General features: G+C 33.1%; 3 protein-coding genes across 3 annotated transcripts; 1 reads left to right on the top strand and 2 right to left on the bottom strand.

The window, feature by feature from the left end:
- Positions 1–256: 256 nt before the first annotated feature.
- On the bottom strand, positions 257–3,171 carry LOC137821676 (binding partner of ACD11 1). Its single transcript, XM_068626389.2, has 5 exons — positions 3,018–3,171; positions 2,449–2,552; positions 2,294–2,369; positions 1,749–1,826; positions 257–1,354 (listed from the first exon to the last, which is right to left on the bottom strand). Exons 1-5 carry the CDS (start codon positions 3,021–3,023, stop codon positions 524–526), a joined length of 1,095 nt encoding a protein of 364 aa, XP_068482490.2. The 5' UTR covers positions 3,024–3,171; the 3' UTR covers positions 257–523.
- A 5,158-nt stretch (positions 3,172–8,329) lies between these two features.
- Positions 8,330–11,644, bottom strand: LOC137822625 (cation/H(+) antiporter 19). The gene is made up of 3 exons (XM_068627543.2): positions 11,372–11,644; positions 10,024–11,025; positions 8,330–9,686 (listed from the first exon to the last, which is right to left on the bottom strand). The coding sequence occupies exons 1-3, from the start codon at positions 11,561–11,563 to the stop codon at positions 8,436–8,438; spliced, it is 2,445 nt and encodes an 814-aa protein (XP_068483644.2). The 5' UTR covers positions 11,564–11,644; the 3' UTR covers positions 8,330–8,435.
- Positions 11,645–14,986: 3,342 nt separating this feature from the next.
- LOC137828770 (norbelladine synthase) lies at positions 14,987–16,369 on the top strand. Its single transcript, XM_068635456.2, has 2 exons — positions 14,987–15,393; positions 15,855–16,369. Exons 1-2 carry the CDS (start codon positions 15,210–15,212, stop codon positions 16,154–16,156), a joined length of 486 nt encoding a protein of 161 aa, XP_068491557.2. The 5' UTR covers positions 14,987–15,209; the 3' UTR covers positions 16,157–16,369.
- Positions 16,370–16,835: the final 466 nt, after the last annotated feature.

Raw genomic sequence — 16,835 nt, 5'->3', positions numbered from 1 at the left:
ATCTATTTTGGTGGAAAAAGTATAAATGATAGAATAGGAGTGAGAACTCGATCAAGTATTCAATCGAGCTCCTAATATGTTTTTCAAACTTCACCAAAAACCACATGCTGTCAGCAAGTCTTATTGCAAATGAATTAATCTGTCATTTTCATTTTTAATTTAGAAAACTACTAATTCGTCATAATAGTTGCATATATATATACAGAGATAGAGATAGAGATAGAGATAGAGAGAGAAAGAGAGAGAGAGAGAGATCCTCATGGGACTATTAGTCTATTAATAACTAGCGTAACAAACAAGATACATGGACGCCACCGTATTTCCTCAGGACAAGGTAAATAGGGTATATATATTTGACTGCATGAAGTCTCAGAAAGAATTCTACACTGAGGCTCTCCAGTTTTATTTTATTTCTACAACACAGTCAGTTATTCGACATATACCATCCAACTTCTCAAAAATACTCTAATAAGCTCATAAATATAACCCGAATTTCACACATACTAGTTTGCAAATCATAAGATCAGGCTGTAGTTGTTGCAGGACTGGGAGATTGACCATCCTTGGTTGCTTGTTGAGGTTCAGGTTTGGAGGGTTCGTTAACTGTGGTGGCCACTTGAGGTTCAGATTTGGAGGGTTCGTTAACTGTGGTGGCCACTTGAGGTTCAGATTTGGAGGGTTCGTTAACTGTGGTGGCCACTTGAGGTTCAGGTTTGGAGGGTTCATTAACTGTGATGGCCTGCTGAGTTTCAGATTTTGAGGTTTGATCAACTGTGGTGGCCTGTTGAGGTTCAGGATTTGAGGGTTCATTGACTGTGGTTGCTTCTTTGGAGGTTTGATCAGGTGTGGTGGGTACCGACCTGGTGGTTTGGACATTACCTTGTTCAGTCTTTCCTTGATTATCCTGTGCCAAAACCTTCTCCTTAGTTTTCTGTCCCACTTCCTCAGCTGCCTTAGCAACCCTGTTGTAAGCACCTGTGACCCATGTAGCCCCAGTCAACACATACCGATTCTTCATTATGGCAGATCCAGCATTAGACACTGACTGCTCAGCTACAGAAATTGCAGATTTAGTCTTCTCTGAGACTTGAAATTTCTGATCCATTTCTTTCACCTTGTCATTCACCATAACTGTACCAGCACTGATCTTTTCAGTAAAACCAACCTTCTGGTCAAAAGAAGCAACTTTTGCTGTGGCTGTGGAAGAAAGCTGGTGCCTCTCATCAAAGGATTTTGCTCGATTCAATGCATCTTTACCCAAAATGAAGCCCTTGGCTACCATGCTGGTTACAACATCCTCTGCCTTCCTCAAACCAGATTCCCCACTCTCAGCGTTAGTAGTCTGTTGTGCTGCCTGCTCAGAATCATTAAACTATAAATTCTCTAACATGGTTCTCAACATAGTACAGATACCAAATAAAAGAGGGAATCACTTTCTAACAGTCTCTTGAAAACATTATTTACAGTAAGTTAAAATTTATGAAGTCACAAAAATTTGTGTTGCACTTTATTTAAAGAGTTTCACTCGTAATTTTGTGGTTTTCAGTAATTTTTAACCCATGAAAACTTGTTACTTGATCTGAGATTGCCATGGTTCCAACTCTCAGTTAATCTGCATCTAAATTATTTTTTTCACTGTCTACTATGTAGACAGTAGTTGGGATCTCAGACTCATGATGGTCATAAATATATAATTTCTCATATTAGAATGAGTAGCTCTGCAATAAAAAAAGAGAGGGAATAGTTACTGCAGATGCAGCCGAAGCAGGCAGCGCATAGTCCTTAGCCAAATCAATGTTCAGAGACTGTCCACACACAACTGCTCCCTGGAGACACCAACACAGGTTTCATGTCAGCTCTTAAACATCAAATTAAAATTTCGCCATCTCTACTATAATAATGAAACTGTTACAATGAAAGAGATGCATATCATATTTGTAAGTAAGCATTTGACACATCAATATTTCAATTTGTTTCATCTATCTATATCGTGTACCAATATTTTGTTTATACTTTATGAATATGTATAGTGAAGTATCAACATGTAGAAAAAAAAAATGAAAATCCTTAGATTAGATCAAATATGTACAATATAGAAAAATTAACATTGTCCATTGATGAATAAAGAATTAAAATTGTTCTCATTATAGGTTATTTAAATATGGAATTGGTAGTACTATTTCGTAAACAATGTGATAAGAATACTCAAGAAACATGTTTTTAATTTGGATTTGTAAAATTTAAATTATTAGATAGAACAAAATTAGACAGAAGGCAATGAGAATGAATGTACCGAGAGAAGAACTGCAGTTTCTGCTCCCTCTGGATTACTGAATGTAACATAAGCAACTTGGGGACTTCCCTTGTCACTGAAAAATGAGAGATATTATTACATACTCTATCCAAATTTTTGGGAATTCCCTTGTCATTCATATTATCTACACAAACCTTTGCATTTCAATGTATTCAATTTTCCCAGGAAATGTAAGAAATTCCCTCAAATCTTGCTCGGTTGCACCTGAAGAGATGTTGCTCACTTTCACCGATCTCACCTGTTAAACAAACATGTCACAAATAGATTAGCATTTTGAACAGTAAAAGTTATGAAATTTCCTAGATTTCCCTCACATCACATTCATATCTCCATTAATTTCACTATTTTTTCACATTGCAATGATTTCTGGAGGAAATGATGAAAAGAACATATATTCTAACTGTGCTACTGTTTGTATGATATTTCCCAGAATGAAAGACGGAAAAACATTGAATGAAATCACAAGAAACTCAGAGATCGATAAGCTCATTCAAAATGTTAGAAATTAGAAAGAGAAAAAATGGCATGGATTGTTACATGCTAACATGAAATCATTAGAATTTCTTACCAGATCCTCAACGTCACAATTCCAAAAATATGTAATCATTCATCTACCTTACAACAAGACACCCTTAAATCTGTTCCTTTTAGGTATAAACAAAATCATGAGAGAAAGTAAGGATCGAAGAGGCATGCAACTAACCGCCATAGCTGGTTAATTATTTGAATCCTATGCCAGAGATCAATCTTTTCCCCGAGAACAACAAGATGTAGTTTGAAGTTTTGGTAACGGAATTAATTATGGTTATTTACCTAAGACTGAATTTTTTCCCTGTTTTCCTTTTCCTACTTTTGATGTAAAGTCTATTTATTTATTTATAGCATATAAATTTAGGTGGAGATGATGTGAGATAAGCATATCAGCAACATTGTACTCTCAAAAACTGCCACATCAGTTGTTTCGATTTTGTTCCATTTTACCAATAACCTCACACCTGTTGCAGATATATTCTTAGGAACTACTTCAAAAATATAGACACCACAGAGACCATGATTATGATTATGAATAAAGCCACTAACCCTCTTTTATTTTATTTGTTTGAGATCTTATAAGACTATTTTATTGTATTTGTTGGAATTTTATATCGTCATATTTTATAATATAAGAACATTTCATAGTATATAAGTGGATCTAAACTTCATCTTATGAACTGATTTTATATCTTGAGTTAATCATAAAATTCATTTTTTAATATGATATAAAAGTTATTTAAAGTTTGTATTAACAAGTGTTCGTTGGATATTCCATAATAATGGTAGACACGCGAGACTCAAAATCTCGTGCTAAAGAGCGTGGAGGTTCGAGTCCTCTCCAAGGCATAATATTGAGATCTCTTATTGAATTGGAATAAGTTCGACAGCGAATCACGAAATCTTGGTGATCTTCTCTATCTAATGAATGGGTGATCTGTTTTGAAATCGTCCGCCCTGCACCCTACTCTCCCCGAGGAGTATATGTTTCAACAAGAATCACACAGGGGTAGATTGATACAATAAAAACCTCTGGAAAAATACCCACTCGTAGTCCAGCGGGCCGATAAAGTACATGAAATAATTCGGACAAACCTCGGATTTAGACTTAAATTCACTTCAACATACTATTTTTTTTTACTCCAATATTAAAACTCTACTCTTGTTTGTTATCCATTGATGAGAAATGATACTAGATAAACAAATAATTTCATATTCAAAGAATTTTGATTTTCCAATAATGCAGTGCATGCATGCAAGTGCAATCGGTGCTGAAGTTAACACAAAGAGGACTAAAAGCTTAGCAATTCCATCTCTGTCTCTGCATATTTGTGTTGTCTTTCTGCATAATGAAAAGTGGATAGGGTGAATTTTTGGATTCATTTTTTTATTTTTTATAGTAAGGATCAATCATTTTCGTGCAAATTACTCAAACTATTAAGTGGATTTTCAAATTCCTTACTAGTAAATTCAACCATCAGACATTTCTTTTACTACCAAATTGGTCCGAATGAGTTTCAACTTAATCAACACAACCATTTTTAGATGAAAAAGTTTTATTTGTTCAATGTTTTATTTGCATTTTTTTAAAAAAATGAAATAAAATAAGTGATACAATAAAGTAGATTAATAATTAGAAATATGAAAAGATTGTGGGTGATATAATATAAATAAATAAAATAAAAAAATGTGTACTAACGTGAGTGGAAAATGTTTCTTTCATACCAAATAAATATAGTATAATGACTTGCAGTGATAGTGATGTATACGGTGCAATTTAAATTAGGCTTAAATATATTTTTAGTTTTAATATTATATATTGTTTGGTTTAGAAATTTATAAAATTATTGTTTAAATTTTTTTTTAAAATTTTATTTATTTTAATCTTTATAATATTTTTATTTTTTATTTTTTCTCCTTGTAATATATAAATAGTTTTCTTTTAGTTTTTACTATTTTTTAATGAACTAATTTATTTAAAATGGATAAAAATATTATAAATATCAAAACAAAAATAAATATATCATAAAAAAAAAACAAAAACACTAAAATCATTTAAAAATATTTTACTCTGACCAAAATAGAAAAAGGTATATAGAAACACATTTAAATCTTATGAAAAAATTGTGGTAGAACTATCATATTCATATACCACAGTATTACAAAATGCCTATTTCTGAAAGAACTATGATAGAAGTTGAAGACATTTAAACATGTCAGTTACAGCATCATTGTGAATGTTTTATACATATTCTGATTATGAGTTGCAAACGTGATTCTAATGAAAATAAATAATTAAAGAAATAAAACAAGAATCTAATAATTTCTATTCATAAAAATATATGTTTTTGTTGACTTCTGGTGTTCTTCTGCAATCATTTTAAAAGAACAAATTTTTCTTGATCATTAGAAAAAATTAAGACAACTGTTAGGTTCTGAAATCCCTTTTAAAAAAAGTATTTGCTTAGATAACTGGGTTAAAAAGTTGCATCAAATCCAAACATTATCATTTAAACCATAAAACTTGATTGTATATTTGTTTCTGCATTAAAAGCTAAGAACATGCAGTTTATTGGTGGCACTGTGCTATCCTCTTCATCTGCTCTGTGTTAATCATCTAATATGTCTTGGCTGTGAGGATTATTATTCAACTCTGCATAATTATGCAGAAGAATTGAAGCACATTCTTTGCAGGGGCCCTTCAAGTGCCAAGTTCACGATTGGTGCTATGCTGTTATTGGTCACATGTAATCCTGTAATGAAAATGAGAACTTCTGCAGCTGTCACCACCCTGTTACACTCATCTTGGACTTCAAGCAATACTCTGAGGGATCAAGTATGAGATGAATACCAAGCAACAGTGTTGTCATGTGGTGCAGGGTGTTTTTTGGTGCTGAAGAAGGCATTCACCTGAATTCTAAGCACTTGGACAAACAATGGTAGGGAAGATGCCAACTCAGTTTTTTCCTCTGCTGTATAAGGCATAAGTATGCAGATTTGGACCATTGCTGGTTTTCTGTAATATGTCTTTCCCTGCTTTGGATGTTTGTAGTGGTTATAATTTGTTAGTTAGATAGAGAGTTAGAGGTACTTGTATAAGGGTAAGTGTTCCTTTTAATTTATTCATTCTTTGTTGATTAAGAACAAAAGAAACTAAGAACATGCAAACAAAACACAACCACATTTCTTTATACTGATAAGTTGAATTGTTGAAATGCATATGATGAAGGCGTAATAAGATTATCACTAGTCTCTGGTATGAACAACACAAATTCTTAAATTTCTTTTTGTGTAACTTCTGTTTCCTGTTCAGAAATCAAGAGATCCAATGGAGCATTCAAACATGAAAACCCTTTGGATTATGCGTTTCCCCTGTTAATCCTTCAGATATGTCTCGTGCTGATCTTCACCGGATTCCTTGCATTCCTTCTCAAACCTCTTAGACAACCCAGAGTTATTGCAGAGGTCATTGTAAGTTTTCTTTCCATTGCCCCCTCTATTCTCTTCTCTTCTTTCATCATTCAATAAATGCACTGCTTGCTTAGTTAAAACAAAAAGCCTTGTTGCACTTTTATCACTGTGATCAATCTCAAGACCAGGCCATGCAAATTCTTGTTGTTGTAATTCATGAAAAAGTTCTAAGGTGGGGTTGCATGCATCCTGTATTGGAAAATGAATGCAGGGAGGAATATTACTTGGACCATCAGCAATTGGGCGGAATGAGAAACTCTTGAACACAGTTTTCCCAAAGAAAAGCTTAACTGTGCTTGAAACTGTGGCCAATCTGGTCTTCTATTCTTATTGTTTTTGGTGGAGCTTGAGCTTGACATGCGTTCTATACGCAAAACTGGTCACAAGGCCTTAGCCATTTCCCTTGCTGGCATCATATTGCCTTTTGTACTTGGCATTGGAACCTCATATGCTCTTCGAGCCACCATATCCAAAAATGCTTATCCAACCCCATTTCTTATTTTCATGGGTGTTGCCCTCTCCATCACTGCATTTCCCGTTTTTGCTCTTATCCTAGCCGAGCTCAAACTCCTCACAACTGATGCTGGTTGCATAGCAATGTCTGCGGCTGCCGTAAATGGTGTTGCAGCATGATACTACTTGCTCTGGCCGTAGTTCTCTCTGGATCTAACTCATCTCCTCTGTTTCCTTATGGGTCATACTTTGTGTTGACCTCTCGATCACTGCATTATGACCATAAGGAAACAAGAAGGGATGAGTTAGAGCCAAAAGAACTATGGCCAGAGCAAGTAGTATTTATTTTGCAACATCATTCACAGCAGCTGCTGACATTGCTATGCGATCAACATCAGTTGTGAGGAGTTTGAGCTCGGCTAGGATATGAGCAAGAACGGGAAATGCAGTGATGGAGAAGGCAACACTCATGAAAATAAGAAATGGGGTTGGATCAACATTTCTGGATATGCTGGCTCGAAGTGCATACGAGGTTCCAATGGCAAGCACAAAAGGCAATGAGATGTTAGTAATGACAATGACCTTGTGACCAGCTTGTGACCAGTTTTGTAGTCAAGTTCAAGCCCCACCAGAAACAAGAAGAAGAGAAGACCTAGATTGGCCACAGTTTTAAGAACAATTAAGCTTTTCTTTGAAAAAATTGTGTTTAGGAATTTCTCATTCTAATCAAATAGCTAGAAAGAGTTTATATAAGTCCACTCTAAGAGTTGAGTTTCCTTGTGAATCTCTTCCATCTTTGAAAAGTTTGTTATGCCTAACCTAAAACCAAACTTTCTTTCCATCTATGTAATTTTACTATCCTTTTCTAAAACCAAACTTTCCTTCCATCTATCTAATTTCCATCCTCTTCTAAAACCAAACTTTCTTTCCATCTATGTAATTTTACTATCCTTTTCTAAAACCAAACTTTCCTTCCATCTACCTAATTTTCCATCGTCTTCTAAAACCAAACTTTCCTTCAATCTATCTAATTTTACTATCCTTTTCTAAAACCAAACTTTCCTTCCATCTATCTAATTTTACCAAGTCATCAAATCATTTTATTTAGACTTAATTAACTTTTAATTCCCTCCTAAAAAGTTAAGATATTTTTGTCTTATCAGGGAATATTACATAAAATTAAACACAACTATTTTTATTAAGATTTTTAAACTATGCCTAAAAAGTTTAAGTCCATAGATGAGGCTATTTTTGAGGGCTTATGTGAGTTGTGATGGTTTTATCTTTTTTGTAAGTTTGGTATGTATGCCTAAAAAGTTTAAGTCCATGTGTTTTGTAAGTTTGGTATGTATGCCTAAAAAGTTTAAGTCCATGTGTTTTGTAAGTTTAGTATGTATGCCTAAAAAGTTTAAGTCCATGGTAAGGTTTCTTGGTATTGGACCTAAACATCTATCAAGTGTTTTATTTTTAATTCATTTAATTTTTTCTGATAAAAAAATTTTACAGAAACAAAATATAAAGAAACAGATTTGAGTTGAACACCAAATTATGTTTCTTGTATTCTAAATTTTGTGGTACACTATTATGCAGGTTTAGAATATACTACAAACACCTAGAAACAACTTTAACTTGACAAACTTGATGCTACCTATACATGCACACGTCTCTAATATTGAGAACGTGTTGGTGTGTCTGGCATATCCATGTAATCAGAAACCTCCATAACCAATGGATAAACGTCTGTTTTGGGATTATACTGTTGCAACACTAAAACTGATGCAGAAGTGGAGAACTCAGAAGAAGCCAAATAGCTTCCAATGGGACCAAGTTCAGGACAATCACTTTTGTCCACCAAAGGTGCCACTTGTGGCATTCTACCTACCAAAATAAGATTGCTCTTATTCTTCTCCCTCAACACTGCTATCACATCTTCTTTGCTTTCTACCATCCTTTCCTCTGACATTATTGAGTCCGTGCTGTTGCTTTTCACACCCAGAAACTCAGACCAAAATTGTTCATCCTCTACTTTATCTTCACCATAACTAGTCCCTTCAGCCACATTGATCACCTTCTTGTCCCTGTTGGCTGTTATACCAATCAACTTGGCACCAAAGGCAAATGTTTTCCCTGGTGCAACCACAAACTTCACAACAGTGAGTGAGATTCCAGGGTGTTCAGCCAGTCTCATCCCATATGCAAGTGCTTCACGATCATCTTTTCCTCCAAAGAACCCCACAACAACATTGTAGGAAACATCACTAGCTTGGACTTGGCTTTTCCCTCCAAGTCCACGATCAACCAAAATTCCCACAGAGCAAGGAGCATGGCTAAGCACATTGCCATTCATCACACGCAATGAGTTTCCCAGTGACTCCATTGTCCCATCAAAGTGTTGGTGTTTGTGAAAAGGGAGGAGAATGATTGCTGCTCTCTTTTGGTGTGCACTGGTGCAAATGTCTTCATGCATGTTGCTGAAGGCAGATATGGCTGTCATGGGACGAACATCCACACTGCTTAGTTGGCCATAAGCCTGGAATGCAATCACCATTTGATCTCTGTTATCACGCTTTTTGTTCCAAAAGGGTAAGCCATTGTTGCGTGCAGTGTGAACCATTGTGATGGCTGAAGGTCTCTCTGAGAGTTCCATCAAGTGCATGGAGTACACACACATCTTTCCACGCTTTCTGGTTCCTCTGGATGACTCTATTAGATTGATTAAGGTGGGAATGTTGCAGGTGCTGTGGAAGCATGACAACACTCGTAGCTCTGTGTCAGGATCTTTGCGTTGAACTGTTTTATGCGTGTAAGGTGATCCCCTACGAGCTGGTTTATACACTGCCATCACTATTGGGGTGGTGATGAAAGTGGTGAACAGTGCCATCAAAACACAAATGGCAAATGTCTGGTCATTCAGCACCTGCACATTTTGCAAGAAAAAAGATTGATTAGTTCCCAACTTGCCATTATAAATTACAAGAATTACGTGTGTATGTTAATGTGACTGATGTGTTGTAATGTCGGTTAGATTTCTAACTGTAATTTGATTTGATGATAAGAAACTTGTGTTATGAAACTTGTGTTATGTTAATGTAACTTATGTGTTATATGTTATAATGTACTTTGGATTTGGATATTTAGTTGGTTGGGTGATAAGAAACTTGTGGTGGAATTTTGTGGTGGAATTTTATTTATTTATTGTTGATAAAAAAAACAACTGTTTTAATGAACACTATGTGCAAGATTTTACAAGATACCTTGCGATCCTTGCCAATGTTGAGAACAATGAGCTCCACCAAGCCCTTGGTGTTCATGAGAAACCCAAGAGCCAAGGCTTCTCTGAAAGGCACCTTACACAAGAGTGACACAAGGAATGTGCCAACGATCTTTCCAAAGCAAGCAGTGAATATAACAAGCACTAGCATACTCCAAGAGAGTGCTCCACTTATAGTTGTCACATCAGTCTTCAACCCACTGGACACAAAATAGAGTGGCAACAAGAGACTCATCACAAGGTCCTCTACCTTCTCGATCAACACCCCAGCAAAGGGACCATCCTTGGGCATAACTATGCCAACCACAAAAGCTCCAAAGAGTGCATGAATGCCAATAGTATCAGTGACGAAACTGCAAGCCAGAACTAGTGTCAATGTGATGCATATGTATATCTCTTGCACCGGTTCACCCTCAGGGGAACGCTTGGCCATTATTCCAAGCAAGGGTTTTATGGCAAAGATGGCTAATAGGACAAAAGCAATAGCACAAAGTATGACCCATAAGGAAACCAGAGGAGATGAGTTAGAGCCAGAGAGAGCTATGGCAAGAGCAAGTAGTATCCATGCTGCAACATCATTCACAGCAGCTGCAGACATTGCTATGCGACCAGCATCAGTTGTGAGGAGTTTGAGCTCGGCTAGGATTCGAGCAAGAACAGGAAATGCAGTGATGGAGAGGGCAACACCCATGAAAATAAGAAATGGGGTTGGATCAACATTTTTGGATATAGTGGCTCGAAGAGCATACGAGGTTCCAATGCCAAGCACAAAAGGCAATGAGATGCCAGCAAGGGCAATGGCTAAGGCCTTGTGACCAGTTTTCCTTATAGAACGCATGTCAAGCTCAAGCCCCACCAGAAACAAGAAGAACAGAAGACCCAGATTGGCCACAGTTTCAAGCACAGTTAAGCTTTTCTTTGGGAAAATTGTGTTTAGAAATTTCTCATTCCGCCCAATTGCTGATGGTCCAAGCAATATTCCTCCCTGCATTCATTTTTCAAACAAGATGCATGCAACCCCACGTTACAACTTTTTCATGAATTACAATAACAAGAATTTGCATGGCCTGGTTTTGAGATTGATCACAGTGATAAGAATGCAACAAGTCTTGTTCCAACCTCAAATACGAAAGATAATATCGTTAGAATTGATCACAGTAACATTTTTATTATTAAAAGACTTCTTGATAAGTTGATAAGTTGAAGGAGAAGGTAGTATATAAACTGTCATTAGTTATTTGCAACGGAAACTTTTTTGTTTTAACTAAGCAAGCACTGCACTTGTTGAATGATGAAAGAAGAGAAAAGGGTGCAATGGAAAGAAAACTTACAATGACCTCTGCAATAACTCTGGGTTGTCTGAGAGGTTTGAGAAGGAATGCAAGGAATCTGGTGAAGATCACCACCAGACATATCTGAAGGATTAATAAGGGAAGGGCATAATCCAAAGGGTTTTCATGTTGGAATGCTCCATTGGAGGTGGCCTTCATTGGTGGTGGACATGTTGGATCAGGAGTGGCCATTGGAATTGATTTAGATTTCAAAGTATGAAATGAAAGACTTAATCTGATGAAGAAGAGCTTGTGATGTTTGCATGTGCTGTGTGAGTGAAAGGAAAACTTGGGTTTGAAGAAATGAAATAGATTGCTAATTATGGTACGTAGCAGAGACAGATAAACGTGTAAGATGATGAATTGTGAACACACACTAACGCAAATTGTGTTAGATGGTTATTGGAAATGGAAACCAAGCTTCCACCACTTTACTCCTTCACCATATTTAGCATCTTCTTTCTCCATTTTATCACCTCCTCTTCTAAAACCAAACTTTCCTTCCATCTATTTTATTTTACCAAGTCATTATTAATTAACTTTTAATTACCTCATAATAAATTTAGACATTTTTTAATTATATTCCTAGTAAAATGTTTTCTTGTTTATTAAATATTTTAAATTTTATATTTTTGAACTGATTATCTTTTCTTTACTATTGTTCTTGAGTAGATGACTTGACTGTTATCTTGTATTGTCAAATAGTTTACTTGTCTTCATTTATAATAAATGATATTTATAAAATTATTACAAGTCATTTTCATTAATTTTAATAAAACATATTTAATAATGAAATTATAATGGTAAAGAGATCCTTATTATCACCACAATGGATGTGAAGTGGCATTTAATAATATCTTATGTAACATATTTTTTAAATAAATAATAAACATTATTTATTATTTTGTAATAACTACAATAGTATTTTATATTAATCATAGAATCTCATATTTTTATAAGTATAAAGATAAGTAAAGAAAATTATGTAACAAAATAATAAAAAAAAGAAAATTAAAGAAAGGATCTAATTAAAGGTAATAAATCATGTGCTATGTTTGTTCCAAATTGGGTTGATTTTATAGGACAGTTTTGTGTGGTAAAATCAAAAGGGTGTTTGGAGAAATATGTGATGGTGGAGGCTGTTTTGGGAGAAAAAAAGAGAAAGGGGTATGGTCATTTTGGAGTTATTTAAACATTTTTTTCTCTCTTTTGTTTATTTTCTTTTCCACTCCATATTATTTTACATACAAACTTTTTTTTATAAAAAAATAATAAGTCGGATTTTTTTAATAGAGATAAGAACAAAAAGTAAAACTAATAGATATTATATATCAATAACATCATTGATATAATTATATAAAATTAATTGAATGCGTTAAATTTTTTGAAAACAAAAAAAGTAGAGCTTCATTTTTTTTCACAATTTCAAAATTGTATAATTTTCACTATAGTGAAAGCTTAATGCAAACATGAGACTACTAAACAAGTAGATGTTTTTGGTAGAGCATAAACAATATCCTTTTAACCTCAATTTTATAAATTGTACTTAAAGAAAATATTTTTTTTGCATTTATCAAGAATTATATAAGATTGCAAAATTTCGTCTCATATAAATTCAAAGTATATACTTTTAAAATACATATATAAAAATAGGTATAATAGTTATAAATAAATATCACACACAATAGTATGTGTTTTGAGAACATGGTAAATTATAAGAACATTTTCTTGAGAAAATATATATTTAATGTGTAAAAGAATGACAAAAATATTATACTAAAATTTTCTAATCATCAAGTCTTATCATTTAAAAAAAAAAAGTTGTACTATCATTTTCCACTTAATATCTGCATTAGGTACATTTTTGGTAAAAACTATTTATGATGTTTGGCATTATTTAATTGCAAAGAATGTTAGTTATTTTTTTAATATTTTCTCGCATTTGAAATTAAAAAAGATAATAGTATAAATTAAAATAAAATTATATAAAGCTTACAAATAATACAAATTGCATTTTTTTTAATTTAATAGTAGTTTAAATTAAGAAATAAAAATAAAAATAAAAATTTTAAAAATAAATAAAAATTTAATTTTATTAATTTATTTAAATAAAATAACTTGTTTAAATAATAAAAAATATATAAAATATTAAAAAAAATAATTATTTTAAAAGAATTTGAAATTTTAATTAAATATATTTTTCTTATAAATATAAATTTTATTTATATAATAAATAAATATTTTATAATTATATTATTTTATGTAATTTTATATATTAATTAATTTATTAAATAATTATAATATAATAATATAATTTATTCGTCAATCTTATTAATTTTGTTAAATTGAGTTTGTAATAAAATAAAAATTTCTCAAAATTATTTTAAATAAATCATTTTTTTTTTCAAATTAAATCTTTCTCCTCTAATCTTCTCGGTCTTTTGGGCTCTGGGTACTGGATTGGACTTTCAGTTACAGGATCTACTGATTTGGGCTTGGGTTGGTTCTTAGGTGTGTGATATAGGGTCTCACTTGACGAGTTTGGTCTTATTCAGCTTTCGGCTTCTAAGTTCGGATCAACTCTCAGACGAGTATGTACCTGCAAGAAACTCCAATGATAAAGTTAAAATTAGTATATTTAATTATCAGGTAAAAATCACTCTACTTACCTCTTAAGTTAATCATATATTTATATTACTCTCTTAAACTTTTAATATAATTAGGCTTTTACTCTTTACCCATTGTAATCATTATTAAATACACTGTAACATTGTAATCATTATTAAACACACTGTATATGTTTGGCTCATTTATTGATTTTGTTACAATGTTTTCTTATTTTCTTATTTATTCATTTTAGTTTCACTTTTCATCAATCTTTCGTCCTTTTGACAATTCAACCTAGACAGTAAATTTTTTTTATAAAATATATATATAAAAAGAGAAGTATGAGGTGTTCTCCAATCTTTAAGAAAATGCAGGGATTATAATCTCCTAGTGCATTCTCATTCCTAAAAAAGAAAAATCTAAATCTACTTTCTCATTTTCTATTTTGTAAGGCAATAAATACCAAAATGTAGTAGATGAAAACATTTGTCTATTTCTCATAACACTCATGTTTGTTGTGTTTCCATAGTGTCTCTTCACCTCTTACTTAAGACTAGTGTGAACATGCTATCAGCTTTTTATCTTTTTGCAGTAAACTTGCATCTTATTAACATCAAATTATATTAATTCATTCATCTTTTCTATATTTTCTGAATCCCTAAACATTTTATCATCCTGATAATTTGCTTCCAAAACATAGAACATAAGATGTTTGTATTTTAAATTTGAACAGTGAGTATCTCATATCCATCACTTACATTATTTCTTGGATTAATTCTGTATTTGCTGACATAGTAGCTTCTTTATTTATCTGTCTACATATTTGTTTACTGTGACATGAAATTTGTAAAAGTTGCTGTCATAAAATCTGTTCTTGTTGGTGTTTAAGATCAATCTGATGAGAATATATGGATGATTGTCAATGTAGTTTAAGAAAACACATCCACACAATTCAATATTTTAATCATATTATTTTAATATAAATTATTGGAAGAATGGTATCCCTTTGGCCTGCAAATACTGCTAAACCAGACAAACAAATGTGTAGGGTTAAAAAAAAATCATGGCAGAAATGGAATCAAAGAGCCAACATTATCTGAGATTCTAAGCCTGCACACTTTGTCTTCACATACACCACCACACCTTCAAAACTAGCTCAAAAGGGTGATACTGAAAACTGGAAAATCAAATTAAAAGGGTTGAAATCAGAAACATAGCATAAAGATTGAAGATGCAGGGTCAACTTGAGCATGAACTGGAGCTGCACGTCCCAGCCAGTGAGGCATGGGATCTGTTTGGTACCCTTCGATTAGGCCAATTTGTTGCCAAAGAGCTTCCACAACTGTTTGATAATGTGGAGCTAATTGAAGGAGATGGAGGGGTTGGCACTGTCCTCAAATTAACTTTTGCTTCAGGTCCTTCATCTCTTTCTTTATTCTCACCATCTTAATTCTTGAATTTGCATAAGATCTCTTATCGCAAATTATTAAAGGATATGAATACAAAAGTTATAGAAACTACGTCTTTTCTAATTCTTAGTTGTTTTTATTTGTAAAGGTGAATAACTTTTATTTTGTCTCTCTTTGTCGATTCTAATTCTAGTATTTATCAATTAACTTTTTGTTTTTCATTCTCTGTTTAACTAGATCTAGAATGAGTGTGCTGTTCTAGAATGAGTGTACTGTTAGTATATATTCGAACTATTTGTTTTGATTTCAATTGAAGAATAGAAGAGATATTCATTTTCATATCTTTACTTTTCTTTTTCTCTTTTGTTCATTTGAGTTCTATTTTATAAAAATAGAAATAGATGAAGATGTATGCATATGAAGGTGTTAATGAAGATTTAATGTGGTGTGACACTGATTTGTTATAGGTGTGGCTGGGCCAAGTGGGTACAAGGAGAAGTTCACTAAGGTTGATAATGAGAAACGCATAAAGGAAACAGAGGTGGTTGAAGGAGGGTACTTGGAGTTAGGATTCACTCTGTTTAGGGTTCGTTTGGAAGTGATAGAGAAAGGTGAAGAATCAAGCATAATAAAATCTAGCATAGAGTATGAAGTAAAGGAAGAGCATGCCTCCAATGCCTCATTTGTCTCTGTGCAGTCACTGGCAACCATTGCTGAACTTGCCAAGAACTACCTCAACAAAAACAACCCTTCAAAAGAAACAACTTAGGCCAAACAATAGTCAATGAATAAAGAAGGAAGAACACTGACTGAATCTTCTGTCTTTGCTTGCTTCATCAATAAAAATCACCAGCTTACATGTATTGCTTTGTTTCATCGATTCATATCAGATTGTGTTTTCTTTAGAAGAGAAAGTTGTGTATTCTATGAAATCAGAATTTGGTTCTGTTTATCAATTTAATTATCAGAACCTTCAGCCTAATTGTTCTTGCCGAAAATGAGTTGTAGTCGTCTGAGTTATCAGAGTGAATAGATTTCTTTTACGAAGAATTGACAGAACTTTATGGTTGTAAATCGAGTCATGTTCCATTTAGAGAAAACTTTTTCACGGCTCATAAAATGATATTTATAGACATGTATAATATCTAGATAATTTACTCTCCATGAGAGAGTGAAAAAAGGAGACAAAAATTATAATAAAGAGGGTATTACATTTAATGAAGATGAATATTCTTTGTCTGATGTGGTGCTTCAATGGAAAACATGTAATTGCATGCAATGGAAAAAGAGAGGTTTTGATGAACCCTAATTACACATGAAAAAGAGTCAATGACTTAAGCGTAAAAAAGAGAAAAGTAGAGAAAATAAAATACACAAAAATTCTTATTCACTTGTGTATTAAAGAGTAAATTACATGATGTATATATAAAAAAAAAACTAAGACCTAG

Source organism: Phaseolus vulgaris, chromosome 11 (genome assembly GCF_051622355.1).
Source record: "Phaseolus vulgaris cultivar YP4 chromosome 11, ASM5162235v1, whole genome shotgun sequence".
Taxonomy (NCBI): Eukaryota; Viridiplantae; Streptophyta; class Magnoliopsida; order Fabales; family Fabaceae; genus Phaseolus; species Phaseolus vulgaris.
This window is presented reverse-complemented; position numbering and strand designations above follow the sequence as displayed.

What these genes read in the sequence shown, in the direction of transcription:
- LOC137821676 (XM_068626389.2), bottom strand. An exon ending in GAATACATTGAAATGCAAAG is followed by an intron (nt 2,370 to 2,448) that starts GTTTGTGTAGAT and finishes CTCATTTTTCAG; the next exon opens with TGACAAGGGAAGTCCCCAAG. An exon ending in CTGCTTCGGCTGCATCTGCA is followed by an intron (nt 1,355 to 1,748) that starts GTAACTATTCCC and finishes GATTCTGAGCAG; the next exon opens with GCAGCACAACAGACTACTAA.
- LOC137828770 (XM_068635456.2), top strand. Translation starts at nt 15,210, where the DNA reads ATGCAGGGTCAACTTGAGCATGAACTGGAGCTGCACGTCCCAGCCAGT. An exon ending in CAAATTAACTTTTGCTTCAG is followed by an intron (nt 15,394 to 15,854) that starts GTCCTTCATCTC and finishes GATTTGTTATAG; the next exon opens with GTGTGGCTGGGCCAAGTGGG.
- LOC137822625 (XM_068627543.2), bottom strand. Translation starts at nt 11,563, where the DNA reads ATGGCCACTCCTGATCCAACATGTCCACCACCAATGAAGGCCACCTCC. An exon ending in GAGTTATTGCAGAGGTCATT is followed by an intron (nt 11,026 to 11,371) that starts GTAAGTTTTCTT and finishes AAATGAATGCAG; the next exon opens with GGAGGAATATTGCTTGGACC. An exon ending in ACATTGGCAAGGATCGCAAG is followed by an intron (nt 9,687 to 10,023) that starts GTATCTTGTAAA and finishes CAAAATGTGCAG; the next exon opens with GTGCTGAATGACCAGACATT.